Source organism: Lucilia sericata, unplaced genomic scaffold, assembly GCF_015586225.1.
Source record: "Lucilia sericata isolate MDLA Ls3-8-SP2 unplaced genomic scaffold, ASM1558622v1 Contig000754F_arrow, whole genome shotgun sequence".
In the NCBI taxonomy this organism is placed as follows: domain Eukaryota; kingdom Metazoa; phylum Arthropoda; class Insecta; order Diptera; family Calliphoridae; genus Lucilia; species Lucilia sericata.
Window position 1 is genome coordinate 23,015 of NW_023994751.1, and position 20,167 is coordinate 43,181.

The 20,167-nt window shown below is 31.2% G+C and overlaps 3 protein-coding genes across 4 annotated transcripts; 2 read left to right on the forward strand and 1 right to left on the reverse strand.

Annotated features, from left to right (window-relative positions):
* The first annotated feature begins 220 nt into the window (after positions 1–220).
* On the forward strand, positions 221–15,495 carry LOC119607820 (glucose dehydrogenase [FAD, quinone]). Of its 2 annotated transcripts, none has more exons than XM_037961924.1 (4): positions 221–597; positions 749–869; positions 12,578–13,314; positions 13,525–15,495. In XM_037961924.1, the coding sequence occupies exons 1-4, from the start codon at positions 430–432 to the stop codon at positions 14,374–14,376; spliced, it is 1,878 nt and encodes a 625-aa protein (XP_037817852.1). In that variant the 5' UTR covers positions 221–429; the 3' UTR covers positions 14,377–15,495. The 2 variants fall into 2 exon arrangements, with proteins under 2 accessions (XP_037817852.1, XP_037817853.1); XM_037961925.1 differs by having other exon boundaries at positions 230–597; positions 13,525–14,337.
* Positions 15,496–15,915: 420 nt separating this feature from the next.
* Positions 15,916–18,575, forward strand: LOC119607831 (general odorant-binding protein 84a). The gene is made up of 4 exons (XM_037961938.1): positions 15,916–16,209; positions 16,273–16,334; positions 18,026–18,152; positions 18,318–18,575. Exons 1-4 carry the CDS (start codon positions 15,960–15,962, stop codon positions 18,407–18,409), a joined length of 531 nt encoding a protein of 176 aa, XP_037817866.1. The 5' UTR covers positions 15,916–15,959; the 3' UTR covers positions 18,410–18,575.
* Positions 18,576–18,831: 256 nt separating this feature from the next.
* Positions 18,832–20,090, reverse strand: LOC119607830 (tRNA-uridine aminocarboxypropyltransferase 2). The gene is made up of 2 exons (XM_037961937.1): positions 19,849–20,090; positions 18,832–19,781 (listed from the first exon to the last, which is right to left on the reverse strand). Exons 1-2 carry the CDS (start codon positions 19,971–19,973, stop codon positions 19,037–19,039), a joined length of 870 nt encoding a protein of 289 aa, XP_037817865.1. The 5' UTR covers positions 19,974–20,090; the 3' UTR covers positions 18,832–19,036.
* Positions 20,091–20,167: the final 77 nt, after the last annotated feature.

The window sequence follows — 20,167 nt, forward strand, 5'->3', positions numbered from 1 at the left end:
GTTTTGCTTGTAGCATCTACAAAAATTGATGATAATTTCGAAAAACCTTCAAAATAATTAGATTTACTGCCAATTGACAGGCAAAACCTAAAAAAACTCTATTCACATAGAAATAAAACTAAATTTTATACAAAATTCAAAAGCCTACTAAACCATTAACTTTTTTCTATATTTGTAATAATTTCATAATTTATATAATAATATTTTTGTTATTTTTGCTATTTACAGATATTTTTTTTGTTCGAAAATATTGAAACTACTTATGTTGTAGCTCCCCCAAAAAACCAGTAATTGACTGAAATAAAATTGTACACAGTCATACGGACGGACAGAGAAAAAAAATAAAACTAAACATTTGTTGCTGTGGTGTGGATAGTTTGCACAACTGATATTGCAGCAGCAACAGTAGCAACAGCAGCAGCTATCACTATGTCGACAACATCAGCATCATGTGATTGTTTGGTGGGGGTGCCAACTGGACCAACACTTGCCTCCACCTGTGGTGGCAGTGCTTTTATGTTGTTTATGGGTCTTTTGGAAGTATTCATACGTTCACAATGTGATCTTGAAGATCCTTGTGGTCGTGCTAGTTCAAGGGTAAGTTACACAAATACAATTCATATTTTTTGAATTAAAAAAACAATTCAATTTGAATTTAATTTGTTGTATTTTTTAACGATATTTTGTTTTTTTATTAATAAAACAACAACACATTTTCTCTTAACTTTAAAACGATTTTCGTTTATAGTTTCGCTCAGAGCCCGATTATGAGTACGACTTTATAGTGATTGGCGGTGGTTCAGCCGGTTCTGTAGCAGCCTCACGTTTATCCGAAGTGGCACAATGGAAGGTGTTATTGATTGAAGCCGGTAAGCGAATTGTTTTTGTTTTTATTTTTTGCGTTTCGATTTTACAACTATTTTCTTGCGGTTGTTTTTATTTTGAGTGAACATTTTAAATGTCTACATTTACGACATGTTTTATATGTCTACACAAAATTAACTGTATTGGGGGGCTGAATAAATAATGGACCTTATTAACGGTTAATTAGTAAGCGACATATTTTTGGCTATTTCATAATAGTAAATGAATCAATACTTTGAAATCGCTGTTAATTAGGAATTGCCGTTCATACTGAGCCCTGACAACCACAAATATTTTTTTATAACAAAATCAAGCAACGAGATGTATTAAGCCACTTTTTATTCCTATGGTCCTAGAGAAACATCTGGTTCTACTAACAGTAAAGGTTATAGAGGAGTCTTGTATGCAGATAGATATCTTTGTCTGGGCTCTTATAGATTATTTTTCGTGGTTATAGCGAAACACTTGAGTTCCGACTTTTTTTTCATCCATGCATTGATCGTGTTCTATACCTTAGCCAAGGGAATATGAATCTTTTTGCGAAACCATTTCGCTTAACAACGATCTGTTAATGTGGATTCATTTCTACAGCAACTTAAACCAATCTAGAGAGTGTCGATGGCTGCTCTCGGTCCATGTACAAGCTCTTTGCTTAAGTATTGGATCTATCTAATTAGTTAATATCGTAGATCTGTGGCTTAATGTTCAACAATTTTCAGATCGTATCTCAATCATTCATCGACGACAATCTACAACAACACTGATGGAAAGGCCTCTGTTAACTCGGCACTTAAAGACGTATTTGTTAGACTAAAATACGATATCTATCAGCAAGCCAAGACAGCCTTCCTTAATCACATGTGATAGGCTGGGTCTGGTATGAACAGACTACAACTCTATTATGCATATATTCATAGGGAAAACAAAACGCTAGTCAAATGACTTCAATAGTTTATAGTCCCTGTGGACTAGAGATCCTGGTAGTTCCTTTATACCCACGGATTGCAGTAACACCAAGACTACCCAGTAGTTTTTTGTAGGGCGACACCATTGCTGATATGATCATATTTTAGTTCACTTGACTCTGAGTCTATGAACCGATTTGTCATGTGAATGGATGTCTTTAGACAAGAATGAGGCTTTTATAGTACAGATGAGAATTGGTTTCTTACGCCTCCCGCAAGTTAAGGACCATAACTTGAAATAGGTCTTATGACCGCTTATTATGGACCATAATTTATGGTTTTATGCCCCTCTTTCCCAAGGTTTTCTTGCAAAAAAAGAAGGTACATAGTACCTTACTCATTCGACTTAAATTTACTTTCCCACGAGAACTCATAACCCCAAAACTGTACGGTTGATTGATTGATTAAGAGGGCACCAAGCACTACGACCCAAATTAAGATCTTTTGTGCAGCCCTTTCGGTTCACCGTTAGATATTAAGTTCACGTATGTTCTAGACGGTGTGAGATTGAATATTTTATTAGGCGAAAGAAAATCGCCTCCCATAATACTCACTCTGAGAGACCATAATGGCTGACAGTCACAAAGTATATGTTCAGAGGTTTCATCATGCATTTCGCAGAATCTGTGTAGCCTCATCACATTGTTACCAAGAATGTGCTTGTGGTATCTAAGTCCACAGTGTCCGGTATAAAGTCCCGTTTGTAATCTTAGCTCACTCTTGTTAAGTGACAGTAACTTTTGCGATGTACCTTTCATTAGCATTATGAAGCTTTTTGCTTCATGAATCCCATTTTTCCCTAATGTATCCTTTGAGGATACCAAAGAATGGTTCTGCTCTTTCTTTGCCAGAGTGTCCTTCATGGCCAGGTACCCAACATAGTTTGAGTTTATTATGTTTACCCAATTCATTTAGAATTCGATATCATAAATATCTTTAATCATCTCAGTTTTCTTCTCAGATATTCTCTAATGCAAATGATGAAAACACCTCTGCCTGAAAGATTGAGGGGTAATTACCCATAGGGATGGCCTTTTAGAAATTTGGGCCATAGATTTCCGCTCCAGTATTGTCATTTATCTGTTTGGAACCATCTGTAAACCATACTTGATCATCATGTTCCTGCCACCAATTTAGGTTTATCCATTGGTCCCTATTCGGTATAAGAACCTTAAAGGCTCTGTGTAGTATCAAAACTGTTGAACCACAGTCAGGAATCCATAAATATGAATCAGTCATATATGTGCTTATAATACTCATGTTTCCCACCAAGTTGCCAGCTTTGAAACTGTACGGTTAAATCGATGTCCTTGAAATTCTGTGATTTTATTTTTTATGGACCTGTTTTATAGTCAACACTAAAGGACAGTTTTTTACTTAAAAATTTCATATACATTTAAAAACTTAATGACCGATTTTGCTGATTTTAATTAGTAAACTTCTCGGAAGTCTGATGGAATTATTCAATGATAAAATATCTTTTAATATAAAAATTTGCCACCAAAATTTTTAAAACCCGCCCAATATAAATACGAGTTTAACTTTTTTCTTTGATAAATTGTTAAGTATTACGAAAATAATTAAATACTATATTTATTTGTAATTATTATGGTAAAGATTAGTTTTTATTAACAGTTAAGTATTAAAAAAACAAGTGTCTTGTTTGTTTCTTTATTACAATTCATTCATTAAAGTCCAGTTTAGTTAAAATGACAACAATTTGTCGTTTTATAGGTTTTTTTTAAGCGGTAACTTTTAAATTTTAGAGGGATCCAACGGGCACATAAAAACTTGATGACATCAATAAGTCGCATCATTCGATGAAGAAAAAAACACAAAATTTTATATTTTGACAATTTCAAATGATCTTTACCGATTTGGTCATGATATGTGCAATGTGTCAAAATAATTTGCAATTACTACATAAAATTTCTGATTTGTATAGAATATATTGAGTAATAATGACATCACAAGATAGATTATTTTCTCAAGAATTTGTGACTTAAGATTTAACCTTTTTAAAAGAAATTCCCCAAAACTTTAATTAGTATTTATTTAAGTTAATAATAGCTTGTTTTCTATTAATTATAAGTTTAATGAGTTTAAAACCACTGCCTGTAATTTAATAACTTTAATTAATGCTTATTTATTTTAAAGCAGGCTTAAACACGTGTTAACGAAATCGTGATTGTAATTAAAAAATAATCGCTATTATAAATGTTTAACTAAACACGGATATAAAACAAGAAAAAACCCTTAAAATTTTATAAACAAATAAGAAATAAAGGTACCACCGTAAACAAAAGACTTAAACAACAAACATCTTTTTAACCTTCGCACTACCAAACATCATCATAAAGCATTTTCTTAATACCAGTGATAAATGCCCTAAGAAGTCTTAAATATATAAAGGACAGAAAGATTTTCGGTTTAATTTATAAAAATCGGCATTTGTTAACCTTCGTGCTACCAAACTTCATAAAAAAGCTCTTTTTAGTAATTAGTAATTAATTTTCACAAGATTTTAAAGATATAAAAATTGTTTAAAAATTAGAAAAACAAATATAAACATTTTCTAAAAAAAAATATTAATCAAAATCAGTTACGGTAGCGCGAAGGTTAATTAATGTTTAATTAAATGTTCTATTTTTTTGTCGTTTTGTCCAACTTTAGTTAATTATTTTACACACATATTAAGTTTATTTGTTTAACTAAAACTCTACTATTATTTAATTACATTTTTTATTCTCCGAAACATGTCAAATAAAGTCTATTGTCATTGTTTTTTTATGACACAAATCTGACACTAAAGGTGTCATGCTCTCAAGTTGTTTATTGTCAAAGTTGTACGGATGTTTAGATAGAAAAATTAATTTATTTGCAAAAACACGCAATGTACTATTATTAAATAGATTTTATTAAAAATTTGTTATTGGTTACGCTTGACGATGTGTAATTACGTATAATAAAAGATTAAGGTGGATTCATTTGTACAAAACTTTATTATTAGGGGGAAATTTGAAAATGTAATATCATATGTTCTTATGTTCGTCTTAACTTTTGACGTATACACCGATTTACATATTATTTTCGAAAAATTCCGTGGATACAACAGGCATGAACAATTCAGTACTTTAAAACTATTTTGAGTACATTTTGATATCGAAAAATACCGCAGTACACCCACATTTTCGGCACTTTTTCTAACTTATAAACATCTGACAAGTAGTCCACATAGTAGTTAATAGACCCATCTATAGTCCAGTATATAGTCTAGTCTATAGTCTAGTTATAGACTAGACTAGACAGACTAGACTATAGATTAGACTATAGACTAGAATATAGACTAGACTATAGACTAGACTATAGACTAGACTATAGACTAGACTATAGACTAGACATAGACTAGGACTATAGACAAGACTATAGACTAGACGATAGACTAGACTATAGACTAGACTATAATAGACTATAGACTATACGATAGACTAGACTATAGACTAGACTATACTAGACTATAGACTAGACTCTAGACTAGACTATAGACTAGACTATAGACTAGACTATAGACTGACTATAGACTAGACTATAGACTAGACTAGACTAAGTAGACTAGACTATAGACCTAGACTATAGGACTAGACTAATAGACTTAGAGACTATAGACTAGACTATAGACTAGACTATAGACTAGACTATAGACTAGACTATAGACTAGACTATAGACTAGACTATAGACTAGACTATAGACTAGACTATAGACTAGACTATAGACTAGACTATAGACTAGACTATAGACTAGACTATAGACTAGACTATAGACTAGACTATAGACTAGACTATAGACTAGACTATAGACTAGACTATAGACTAGACTATAGACTAGACTATAGACTAGACTATAGACTAGACTATAGACTAGACTATAGACTAGACTATAGACTAGACCATAGACTAGACTATAGACTAGACTATAGACGAAAGCTCATTCCCGAAAAAATGAACTTTCGGTTGATACAAATGTCACTGGGTTGACAATCTTTGGCCGAGTATTACTCGGGTCGTCTCTGAGCGAAGATCCAATTGTCGTGCGAACTAGTGTAGTTCATAGTCTGGAAAATTAGTTTAGTACTTTAAGACCTAAAAAGTACTCTTTAGGTTATAAGTTAGTACCATTTCAAAATTTCAATATTCCATGCCTGGATACTTACTACTAATAAAATTTATCGTTGAATGAATGAAGATAATTATTTTTTATTTATCTTTAATAATATTAAAAATAATAATAATATTAAACAATAAAATTAAATAAACATTTATTAAACAACAATTTTTTCGAAATAATCAAACATTATTTGTTTTTTTTTTTTAAATTTACAAGCTTAAACATTTAGGTCAAATTATCAATAACAATTATTTTATTACTAATTTTTTCAATGTTGTTTAATTAGTTAAATAAAATTAAACAAAATTTGCACATAAACAGTTGCTAATAAATATTGTTATTAATATTGTTATAAATAATAATTTGTTGTACATATTTGTTTATTATTTTTAATTTATAAATAATAACTTTTTATAAATAATACTTTTCCATTTGTTTGGCGACAGAAGCCAACTTTTTTAAATTACTTTATTAAGCTACAAGAAATAAAAATTTAATGCTCAAATAACGCAAATTTCATATTTTATTACTCAGAGCAATAAACTGATCATTTCATTTAAAGCTACATTTACTAAAATCTTGATCATATTAATTCGAATCTAGTATTTTTAAAACCGTATCTTTTGTCATAAACATAAGTTTTTGAATTCTTATAAATATCGAAGTAAATTTAGTAAAACCCGCAGATACCTTCTGGACGAAATTTATTAATCATTCTATCAGATATACTTTCGAAATTTCAGTCAAACCGTAGGTCGTGGATTAAATTCCCACCAGAGCCACTGGTAAAGAAATGCACAAGAGGCCCAATAGAGGCCTAGATGTATTTCATCGGGTTTAATGTAAAAAACATACTCTTTTCAATCCACTTAACTAACTAAGCTATAGGCCATATGAGAGTCAACACTGGGACTATATAACTCTTATTTCATATCATACTTTCTCGAGAGAAACTCGCGATTATTGCGAAACATTATTTAAAGTTAACTAAAGAATCAATTCTTTTGAACCTTTACTCTAAGTACAGTTTGTAAGAGTTCTTTACATTTGTCATTCCGTTTATAACATCTAATTACTTACAATTAGTTAAATATAAATTTGTAAGATCCGGTTTTTAGTAAATAAAAACTTTTCCTAACCATTAAATCTTGTATTTAATGAACTTCATATTTATATAAATGATTCTTACATTTCATATAAAGAAAGCCGTCGTTGACGAAAATCGGATTCAAGTTTCAAATCTATTAATTTTTATGAAAACTTGTCTTATTTTGTTTAAATCTTAAGTAAATAATTCCTTCCGAACATATCAAAACTATGAAAGTTTTTGATCTAATTCATTGTGTAAAAAATTTAATTTAATAAAAATATTTTGTTATTTGAAACACTTTGTTTTAGACCCTCTATAAGCTGGGGTTCATATAGTTTTTTGCTTTAGAGACCCTTAAAGGTATTTATTTAATCTCTCGGACTCCAATAAAGTGGATTTTCGACATTGGCCTTTATTATGGGTTCTATGAATCGATCTATAATTTTCTTATTTATTATGTTTATGCTGAATTTTCTTATAATATATCGATATTTTTATTAAAATTAGGGTGCGGGCTAAATTATATTATATCGTGGGTAGGGTCAAACATGGACCAATACTAATGAATTTGGTAGACAGATTTTGGGTTCAATGAAACTTGCTTGAGTCAATTTGCATCATTATTTATATATAGAGATAAATTGGGACGATTACAAATGGTATCACAACGGGACATATAACTGAACCCAAGTAAGCTACGCTATAGGCGGTTTCCACAATAACATAACCTACATGTATTTCTAAGCCATTTGTGGAGGTTAAGGCCATTTTCGAGAAATTTGGTACAGAGATTTTGGATCTTATACAACTTTTTAAATATAATTTTATTGTTGTGTTGTATTCTTAACCCTGCTATGAAGGTTAAATCCTTTTTCTGAAGAGTATTTTATATAAGAGCTAAAGTGGACCGATCCTTGGTAATTATATTCTGATTCTAATAAAAATGGTTTATGTCAAATTTCAAAAAGTATACTTTGGAAGGGCGAGGGTCAAATATTGTCCGAATCCTTAAGAAATTTCGTAGAGAGATTTCGCTTTCTTTAAAATATGTCGAATGACATTATTATACTAGTCGTTTGATCGGTAGATATTCTGCATATTAAAAAATTAGAGTAAATGTTTCAAATGACTTTTATAAAAATTTCTAAGAAGATTATTTTGTTTAGATAACGAAGTTACTGTTTTGAACTCAACACCCATTATATGAATAAAATTCACAGTGTGCAACTTAGTCCAATTGGTAACGTGTTAATTAGTGCTTCAAAGATTTTTCTTTTATTTAAACTGTAATTCTTTTAAAACGTTTTAATTTTATATTGTGTGTTGGTCATTAATTAATAATGTTTATTTTTTATATTTGCATGCAACACAGTATTTATTTGATAGAAAAAATGTATTGTGTAAGAAATAAAAATAAAATGTATAATTTAACATTTATTAGATGAAAGTGTTGCTACGAAAACATTAAAAGAGATTTTCTATCAAATACGATATATAATTTAAATCAATTTTGTTTAATAAAATTGTAATTATTTAACTTACAGTTGCCCATGTGAAAGTTTGTTTAAGACATGGACAGATCTTACAAATTAATTATGACACTTGAATTTGAATTTGTGATCTACATATTTCAAAGAAAGAGCTTAATTTACAGCAATAAAGTTTGTTGCTATTAATAATAATATTTCAAGTTTTGTTTGTGTATTACAATATTTAGTAGGAGCAACTAAATAACTACTGGCTTTTAGATAAATATGTTTTTTATTTGTTATGTAAAAAACTTATTGAAACTTTTAAAAATAAAACTTTCCAAAAGCAAATTATGTAAATTTAACTTTGTTAAACGTTTTCCCAAACACTTTAAGGAAAATCATGTAAATTATGTGTAAATATTTTTAAATTTCTCACAAACTAACTAAATATAACTTATCAAACTTTAAATCAGGCATGGAAAATTGAAATTTTGAAATAGTACTAACTCTTAACAAAAATAGTACTTTTAAGAACTTAAAGTGCTACACTAATTTTCCGCTATACTATAGACTTACAATATACTGAACTATGGACTTGACTGTTAAATAGATTATAGACTAGACTATAAACTGTTATAAAGACTATATAGACTAGACTCTAGACAAAACTATAGACTAGACTATAGACTACAGACTAGACTACAGACTAGACTAGACTATAGACTAGACTGTAGACTAGACTATAGACTAGACTATAGCCTATACTATAAACTAGACTATAGCCTATACTATAAACTAGACTGTAGACTAGACTATAGACTAGACTATAGACCAGACTATAGACTAGACTATAGACTCGACTATAGACTAGACTAGACTATAGACTAGACTATAGACTAGACTATAGACTAGACTATAGACTAGACTATAGACTCGACTATAGACTAGACTATAGACTAGACTATAGACTAGACTATAGACTAGACTATAGACTAGACTATAGACTAGACTATAGACTAGACTATAGACTCGACTATAGACTAGACTATAGACTAGACTATAGACTAGACTATAGACTAGACTATAGACTAGACTATAGACTAGACTATAGACTAGACTATAGACTAGACTATAGACTAGACTATAGACTAGACTATAGACTAGACTATAGACTACACTATAGACTAGACTATAGACTACACTATAGACTAGACTATAGACTAGACTATAGACTAGACTATAGACTAGACTATAGACTAGACTATAGACTAGACTAGACTATAGACTAGACTATAGACTAGACTAATAGACTAGACTATAGACTAGACTATAGACTAGACTATAGACTAGACTATAGACTAGACTATAGACTAGACTATACTAGACTATAGACTAGACTATAGACTAGACTATAGACTAGACTATAGACTAGACTATAGACTAGACTATAGACTAGACTATAGACTAGACTATAGACTAGACTATAGACTAGACTATAGACTAGACTATAGACTAGACTATAGACTAGACTATAGACTAGACTATAGACTAGACTATAGACTAGACTATAGACTAGACTATAGACTAGACTATAGACTAGACTATAGACTAGACTATAGACTAGACTATAGACTAGACTATAGACTAGACTATAGACTAGACTATAGACTAGACTATAGACTAGACTATAGACTAGACTATAGACTAGACTATAGACTAGACTATAGACTAGACTATAGACTAGACTATAGACTAGACTATAGACTAGACTATAGACTAGACTATAGACTAGACTATAGACTAGACTATAGACTAGACTATAGACTAGACTATAGACTAGACTATAGACTAGACTATAGACTAGACTATAGACTAGACTATAGACTAGACTATAGACTAGACTAGACTAGACTATAGACTAGACTATAGACTAGACTATAGACTAGACTATAGACTAGACTATAGACTAGACTATAGACTAGACTATAGACTAGACTATAGACTAGACTATAGACTAGACTATAGACTAGACTATAGACTAGACTATAGACTAGACTATAGACTAGACTATAGACTAGACTATAGACTAGACTATAGACTAGACTATAGACTAGACTATAGACTAGACTATAGACTAGACTATAGACTAGACTATAGACTAGACTATAGACTAGACTATAGACTAGACTATAGACTAGACTATAGACTAGACTAGACTAGACTATAGACTAGACTATAGACTAGACTATAGACTAGACTATAGACTAGACTATAGACTAGACTATAGACTAGACTATAGACTAGACTATAGACTAGACTATAGACTAGACTATAGACTAGACTATAGACTAGACTATAGACTAGACTATAGACTAGACTATAGACTAGACTATAGACTAGACTAGACTAGACTAGACTATAGACTAGACTATAGACTAGACTATAGACTAGACTATAGACTAGACTATAGACTAGACTATAGACTAGACTATAGACTAGACTATAGACTAGACTATAGACTAGACTATAGACTAGACTATAGACTAGACTATAGACTAGACTATAGACTAGACTGTAGACTAGACTGTAGACTATAGACTAGACTATAGACTAGACTATAGACTAGACTATAGACTAGACTATAGACTAGACCATAGACTAGACTATAGACTAGACTATAGACTAGACTATAGACTAGACTTTAGACTAGACTATAGACTAGACTATAGACTAGACTATAGACTGTACTATAGACTAGACTATAGACTAGGCTATAGACTAGACTATAGACTAGACCATGGACTAGACTTTAGACTAGACTATAGACTGTACTATAGACTATAGACTAGACTATAGACTAGACTATAGACTAGACTATAGACTAGACTATAGACTAGACTATAGACTAGACTATAGACTAGACTATTGACTAGACTATAGACTAGACTGTAGACTAGACTATAGACAAGACTATAGACTAAAGTACCGAAAGAAGTACTGAATTTTCCATGCCTGCTTTAAATTGTAATTTTACCTTTAAAAAAAAAATATATAAAAATAAATTTTCCTAACCGTTTTAGTTAAATTTCAAACTAAAACAACCTTTAATATAACGGAAGCTTAAGTTCAAAACCCATCAATTATCAATGACATGCCCGCTGATTTCAACTGTCAAAAGAACAATTTTATTTAAACACCTTAAACAAATTAACAAAAAATAATGCAAAAAACTAAACAAAACTGAAATAACAACAAAATACCACAATTTAAATAAATTAGACAAGCAACAGACTAAAATTTATGGGGAAACACACATCGTGGGATTTGAAAAATAAAATTATATACAGAAAAGAAATACGAAAAAAGTCGAAATAAAATAATAAAAAATTACTGCTCATTAATGAAATAAACACCAATAAAATGTTAAAGAATAATGCAATAAAAAAATACTAGTGCTATTAAAAGGAATTCTTTAATATTCATGTTTTAAACCAATTTTTTTAATTAAAAATTTAATAGAATCGTTAATTTTAACGAGTCGAGCGGCGAGGATATTTAATTTTATTTTAACTGCTATTTTAAATTGTTTATTATTAAAATATATTATTATTTAACTTAAGTTAATTAAAATAAAGTCATTATTTATTAAGGTTAATGTACAAGGAGAAATTGTTTCAAGGTTTATCATCGGAACAATGCACTAGAATAGAAAGAGAACGAATATATATTTTTCGAGAATTTTCAGTTCTTTTTTATGAGAAATTCTAAAAGTACCATTTGAAGAGCGAAAAAGTACCAACAAGTTCCTTTTAATAGATTCCCAAAAGTCTCTGGGTTTCAAATTTGGCAGGCCTGTGTAATAATCAAACTTTTTAATTGAAGTAATTAATATTTTGTTGCACTTAAATGCAAATAAAACAAATGAAAATTTAAAATAAAAAATAATAATTTTAATTACTTTTTTAAATTTATTGCAACAACAAAAATGTTAATTAAAAAACCTTTTCTACTTGTTTTACAGGTGGCGATGAACCAGTGGGTGCACAAATTCCCTCCATGTTTTTGAACTTTATAGCCAGTGATATCGATTGGAAGTACAATACAGAACCGGAAAAATCAGCGTGCTTATCGTCTGAAGGTCAACGTTGCTATTGGCCCAGAGGCAAAGTTTTAGGTGGCACCTCCGTGTTAAACGGCATGATGTATATTCGTGGTAATCGTGAGGATTATGATGATTGGGCTGCTATGGGTAATCCGGGTTGGAGTTATAAAGAAGTTTTACCATTCTTTAAGAAATCCGAAAATAATCTACAAGTTGATGAAGTGGGCAGGGATTTGCATGGTACAGGCGGTTTGATGCCGGTTTCAAAATTCCCCTATAATCCTCCCTTGTCATATGCTATTTTGAAGGCTGGCGAGGAATTAGGTTTCAGCGTACACGATTTGAATGGTAAAAACTCCACCGGTTTCATGATTGCCCAGATGACATCCCGCAATGGCATACGCTATAGTTCTGCTCGTTCCTTTTTGAGACCTGCTCGCCTGCGTAATAATCTTCATATTCTATTAAATACTACGGCTACCAAAGTTTTAATCCATCCCGGTACTAAGACCGTTTTAGGTGTTGAAGTCATTGATCAATTTGGCAGTATGCGCAAAATTTTAGTTAAAAAGGAAGTCATTGTCAGTGGTGGTGCTGTAAATTCACCCCAGATTTTGCTGTTGAGTGGTGTGGGTCCGAAAGAGGATTTAATGAAGGTAAGATATTCAGATATGTCGGTAAAAAGTCGGTATTAGAGAAAGTTTTCAATATTTTTCACAAATTCATCAAAACCTGTTGTAAGTTTTTATGAATATTGCCGTAAAACATTGAGCCTGAGGCACACACAAAGTGCCATTGAATATGGGATCTAATAACACCGAGATGATCTTAAGGAATTCACATTAAGTTCTTCTTTATATTTACAGGTTGGCGTTCGTCCCATACACGATTTGCCCGGCGTTGGTAAAAATTTACACAACCACGTGGCCTATTTCACAAATTTCTTCATCGATGATGCCGATACTGCTCCTCTCAATTGGGCTACTGCTATGGAATATCTGCTATTCCGTGATGGCCTAATGTCTGGTACTGGTATTTCCGACGTTACAGCCAAAATGGCTACAAGATATGCTGACAAACCCGGTGTGCCCGATCTACAATACTATTTCGGTGGTTATTTGGCCAGTTGTGCTCGTACTGGACAAGTGGGTGAACTTCTCTCAAATAACTCACGTAGTATACAAATCTTCCCAGCGGTATTGAATCCCAAATCTAGAGGTTATATTACCTTGGCCTCCAATGATCCTCTGGCACCACCACGCATATTCGCCAACTATTTAACCGATGAAAGAGATGTTAAAGTTTTAATAGAGGGTATTAAATTTGCCATTAGATTATCACAGACCACACCCATGAAACAGTATGGCATGCGTTTAGATCGTACAGTTGTCGAGGGTTGTGAGAAATTCACCTTTGGTTCGGATGACTATTGGGAATGTGCGGTTAGACAAAATACTGGTCCCGAAAATCATCAAGCTGGTTCGTGTAAAATGGGTCCGGGACGCGATCCAATGGCTGTAGTTGATCATGAATTGAGAGTGCATGGCATTAGAGGCTTAAGAGTAATGGATACCAGTATAATGCCCAAGGTAACAGCTGGCAATACACATGCACCTGCTGTAATGATAGCCGAAAAGGGTGTTTATATGATTAAACGTGCCTGGGGCGCCAAAGTTTGACGATTGGACGCAACATGGACACTGCATAGAGTAATTTAAATTAATACAACAAACAAACAAAAATACTTAAAAATTATACAGAAAAATCTTTAAATTTAAGTTGAGATTCCATATTGTAATATTGAAAACAAAATTTGATTGCGTGAATTTTTTCATTTTTTTCCTAAATTTCCAATTACCCTTCCCGGTTTTATGATTATTTTCTTCACCTTTTCGGAACTAATCACACTCTTTGCCTAGTAGTTCACTGTTGCACTTTACTTTTTTAAATAAACTTAGATATTTTTATTCCTTATATGACAACTAGCTGTTTATTAAACTATCCCCGCTTTCAGATTTATCAGGCATGGAAAATTAACATTTTAAAATGGTACTAACTTTTTCGAAAACGGTACTTTTTTATGATTAAAAGCATTGTTTATATCCTCTAGTTAAATTTTGAACTAGTTTAATAACTAGTCTATGGATTAGTCTTTGGACAAGCCTAGTTTATGGACCATTCTATGGGCTAGTATATTGATAAGTTTATGGACTAGTAAACTGCCTAGACTAGGATATGTGCTAGTCCATTGACTAGCTAGTCATGGATAAGTCTACATTTGAAGGAATATGGACTAGTTTAATGACTACTCTAGTCTGTGGATAATTCTATTGACTATTCTATCGATAAGTTTATAGACTAGTCTACAAACTAGTTAATTGACAACTTCATAGACTAGTCTATTTTGCAACGAATTTAAACTAGTTTAATGAGAAGTCTATAGACTAGTCCAATGTCCATACTATGTACTAGGCTATGTGCTAGTCTATTAAACAGTCTATGGACTATTCTATTGACAAATTTTGTGGAGGAGTCAAACTGTCTAGACTATGGATTAGGCTATGTGGTCTATAAACTAGTTTATTGACAAGTTCACGGATTAGTCTATTGACCTTCAACAGATTATTGATTAATTTATGAACTAATATGTTTCAACTGTCAAAAAGTACCAAAAAAATAATGTAAAATAATATTTAATTTTCCATCCCTGATGTCACAAACCTTTGATGTGGCAATGCTGCATGTTTTTTTTTCTTTAAGTGCTCTTTAATTATGATCTATTATTTAATTAATTATTTAAACCTATTAAACTATAATTAAAACAATTCACAAATCAATACAACGAAAAAAGAAATTGAAAAGTGTTTGAAATAAAATTTATATAAATTTGGAAATTGTAAAGGTTTTAAATTTAATAAATTTTCAAAATTTAATAAATTTTTAACAGAAACACTATTTAATAATAAACTTTAAAATTTAAATTGTATAATTTAAAATTAACTGTAATATTTGTAAATGTTTTTTATAAAATAGACATTTACATACTATATTTTTTTGTTTATCATACACAAAGAGAAATTAAGTTTGTATTTTTACTATATTATAAATAATTTTAATACAAAACATTAATTACACAATTAAAGTATTTATGTATTATATATTTTATTGCCAATAAAAATTATTATAAAAAAAATTAAAAATAATTTGTTTTGCATGTCAGAAAGAAAGTGTAAAATAACTGCTATAAAACTGTCACTTTTAAATTAGTGCGCCAGCAGTCAATACGGAAACTCTGTAGGTCATGTATCGTTTACAGTTCTATTTAATATATTTTTCCTTCATTCTACTCGGTTCTATTGAGTGTTTGCAAAAGGCCAAGGATAATGGTAGTATATATATTACCAATGAGGAGTCATTTCTTAAGGATATTAAACAAAGTACTGATGCCGCTTTATTAAGTTCTACCACCACTAATATGCCGGAAAATCCTAATTTTATTAATTTTGATGAGCTGATTTCATTGTGTAATTCTAGTTTTTATATACCAATGCGTAAATATATAATTGTTTGAATATTTTATTCATATTTGTAACAAGTGATTTACTAAATTTCAGAATATTATGTGCAATTTAATACAACGGGTCAATTGCCCGATTTGGTGGATAAAACAGGCATGGTAAGTTTTGAAAAAAATTGCTCTCTTACAAAATTGTCTGATCGTTTTAAGAATCATAAATGAAGCAATAAAATTTCTTATCTTAATATAAAACTTTTTAATATTTCCTATCAATGCCCAGTAAACGATAAAATTTTGTATAAATGTATATTCTGGAACCTTACATATTAGATCATAAGAAGATCAAGTCATGTCCGTCTGTTTATCCTTCCGTCTGTGTGTTGAAAGTACGATAGGGACCACACGGAGGGAGCTAATGGTCCAACATTTCCCACAAATATTATCTATTGATAAGATTTGTTTGGAGCTTAAGATTAGTCATTTTAAATGCTCGCAGCAATCGTAAAAAGTTTGCCAAGTTATACTTATATTCATATTTTAAAGTATTTCGAACAATGGGCAATATTTGATCCTAGACCCTCCCCCTATACAAGGTCCGCATTCAGAAAATGGCTTTTCGAAAAGTTTGAAAAAACCCCATTTTTGGCCATATTTGAGAGATTACAACAGCGCGAAGATACCTTTTTGTTATATCATATGAAAGTCCAATCTGTTGGCATTATAACATAGGTTAAAGCTCTGTTAAATCTTCTTCGTTTCCGAGATGTAATTAAAGTTGTCTTCACATTCTTATAACATCTCAAATAGGGCCAAAAACTTGATTTTATTGATATAGGACACGGAAATCTGATGTGATAAATTTCGTGGTCAATTGGAATTCTAGGTAATTAAAAAAGTATAATCTAGGTTTAGACTTTTCGTCAACAATTCAGCATAAATCTATGACATCAAATAACAAAATTATCGATTCATAAAGACCTCCCATTCATTGTGGATTTTCAGATCACAGAATTACGACTTTAGACTTTGGGGTGACAACTATGTATAATATAGTGTCCAAATAATGAAATGATTATATCCGATAAACTGTCCGAAGGGTGTAGCGAATGAAATAGCTAGGTTTGAACCTTGACCTACCTAAATTTGACATTATTATAACTTAATCTCTGAAAGATTTAGAGACATTATCAATCAGTACTGTAAAATAACGAAATGGAATGCAAAGTATAAAAAGCCTTATGACCAAGACGAAAGAAACCAGCATACTTATAGAACTGGAAATATAATATAAGGACTGTGGAGCATTGTTCTATACCGAACTTCTGTAGGTTATGGAAATACTTAAAAGAACTAGTAAGAATAGAGCACTGAGCTGAAATGGCTGGGAAACATATTCCACTAAGAATTTGGGAAAAATGCAGGGAGCAACTCAAGCCATAAATCCTATTAATTTCAGAAACCAGGTTGGATCCCTTAGGGCTTAGTGTACCTTCAGTCCGTTCTCTTTTTCTGTTTCCTTAATCATACCCTTATTTCAGTTTCTATGCAAGTTTTAGTGCTCAACCTTTCTTTATCTAACCTAAAGATCTAAAACCCTCCGTTATTGTCGGCATAGGCGAATATTACACGTTTACTTGTTTTGTTGTTGTTGTAACAGTTCGACTGAGGTCGATATTACTTTCCTGTGAAAAAAATATTTCGCTTGATACAGTCACTGAGTTGACAATCTTCGGGAGTAAAACTCGATGTATTACCGGAGCGAAGACCCGTGTCGTGTTTTTAAAGTTCTTGACTGCATTTCTAAGACAAATTTTATTAATTTTAATTTAGTGTTTCGTATTTTAATTTAGTGTTTCGTACGTTGTGTATATGAAAAATCTGGCTTAATTGATAACTGGAAATTAAATGCTGAAAAAATACGAGCAAATATTTGGCCGGCCACGGGTGACAGCATAGAAGTTTGTGAGAAAGAGGGAGGTGAGTATATCAAAACATATTTCTAATTATTTGGCACAATCCTAATACAAAAATTAACTTTATTATTAATTATTTTGTTTTTTGGACTTTTACTTATTTAGTTAAAGAATTGATTTAAATTTAAGATATTTTCATTTTTAACAACTATTTTCATTTCATTTTTAGCTAAAGAGAAAAATGCCTGCGTGCGAACATATGCCATTGCCAAGTGCTTGACATTGCGAGCACTGGTTGATGCAAGAAATAAACCTATGTGAGCAAAAAAAAAAAAAACAGTTTTGTTAAATTCAAGGCGAACAAGTGGAACGGAAATAATTTTAGATTTTAATAAAATTCTTACTTTTAATCATATATTTACAACTCTTGTATTAAGACCTCAAATGTAATGAAATTAATTTAAAATTATTAATAAAACTGAATTAAAAGTATAATAAAATTATTTAGAGTCTGTTTTTCTTCTTGTAAACAGACAACAAATAACATTTTGTTTAATATAATTAATTGAATTGTATGAAAAAATTTTATAGGAATCTTTAATTTTAATGCCCAGTTTCGCTATTTTTATTAAAAAAATAAAACGATTTAAATGTTTGTTACAATATTCACATGGAAAAACATACATATGTAATTGTAAAAATCTTTGATCTTACCTTTAACTCAAGACACCACAGATATGAAATTTAAATTTGCACAAAATTTATTTAGGAATTCTTCATATGATAAGTATTCATATGTATACGATGGCTGCATTATTTAGCTATGTGTATATATATATAATATGTATTAAATGAATGCATGTAGATATATTAAACTATTATAGAGAACAGACGTCAAATTCTGACTATATTGAAATAAATTCATCGTATGACTAACGCAATACATTCTCATGTATCTTGTAAATGACAGTCGTCTGAAGGGGCAGGCGTTTGTTCCTCATTGGCGGGTGGTCTACAAATCGTACTATAATTAAGTAAACGATTGAGACGTTTACCAATCTGTTTGGGATATTGATTATTTTTGATTCTAAATTCTTTGGACTGATGTTCTACGGCACCATTTTCGAGTTGATATTTACACAGCGTATGCAAAGGACGTACTAAGAGTTCACGTAATTCCGGACGTCCCTCTAGAACTGTTAAAGATTGAGCAGCTGTCTCCAGCGTACTGAGACAACCTTCAGTGGGTTGGGTGCGTATAATGTAATCACTGGAGCCGGCTGAGATAAGTTTAACTTGTGTCATATGATGCAACATGGGACTACTGGCATAGATGGCTTTTGCTTGTGGCCATGTTCCATCTATTAGTATCAGAGTAAAGGGTCCCGTGGCTGTGCCGTTTGTTTGTGTTCTTTCTTTTATTGTCTCTAAAGGCACTGACTCTCGGCTAGGATAGAGTAATAAAGAGTTGGGTGAACTTAATATTGGTTCTAGATCGGCTTGATTTTTTGGCGTAGGAAATTTTTTGCCTTTGTACACAGTGCACTTGCCGGGTTTCAATCCCAACTGCAGCATTAAAGCTGTGCGCAGTGAACGTTTTTCCTCAGCTGGATGTTGCAGTATGACAACAGAACTGGATATATCCAAAGGAGGATTAGGTAAAGAGGAACACCAGCATACTACTTGGGGTCTCCTGAAAGAAAACAAATAGGTACTTTTAATAAGAAATACATTTGAAATATAAAAATCGCTTTACTCACTTGCATTGTTCACATTTGTCCCTGCGCTCTGGCGGATCGGCCGTAATGCCTAGTAAATCTTGCCAAGAATCAGCATTTTCTTCTGTTTCAGTATTTGTACTAATATTTTGATTATTTGTTACCATTGTTTATAAAATGTTAATTAATTGTTCATTTATTTTTTTTTTTTTTTTTGCAAAAAATAATTTATAATCTATAAAACGTGCAAAAAAACAAATTGTTAGGTGGAGTCAGCTGTTGAGTAAAACAACAGGGTGACTTAGATAAAAGGAACGTGTAAAAAAATTTAACGGTAAGTTTAGTGGTGAATCAAACTGTT

Bases quoted from the DNA above. Each gene is read 5' to 3' on its own strand.
- LOC119607820 (XM_037961925.1), top strand. From the start codon at position 430: ATGTCGACAACATCAGCATCATGTGATTGTTTGGTGGGGGTGCCAACT. The intron at 598-748 runs GTAAGTTACACA...TTTCGTTTATAG, and splicing joins GTGGTCGTGCTAGTTCAAGG to TTTCGCTCAGAGCCCGATTA. The intron at 13,315-13,524 runs GTAAGATATTCA...TTATATTTACAG, and splicing joins CGAAAGAGGATTTAATGAAG to GTTGGCGTTCGTCCCATACA.
- LOC119607831 (XM_037961938.1), top strand. From the start codon at position 15,960: ATGTATCGTTTACAGTTCTATTTAATATATTTTTCCTTCATTCTACTC. The intron at 16,210-16,272 runs GTAAATATATAA...ACTAAATTTCAG, and splicing joins TAGTTTTTATATACCAATGC to AATATTATGTGCAATTTAAT. The intron at 18,153-18,317 runs GTGAGTATATCA...TTTCATTTTTAG, and splicing joins AGTTTGTGAGAAAGAGGGAG to CTAAAGAGAAAAATGCCTGC.
- LOC119607830 (XM_037961937.1), bottom strand. From the start codon at position 19,973: ATGGTAACAAATAATCAAAATATTAGTACAAATACTGAAACAGAAGAA. The intron at 19,782-19,848 runs GTGAGTAAAGCG...GTTTTCTTTCAG, and splicing joins GACAAATGTGAACAATGCAA to GAGACCCCAAGTAGTATGCT.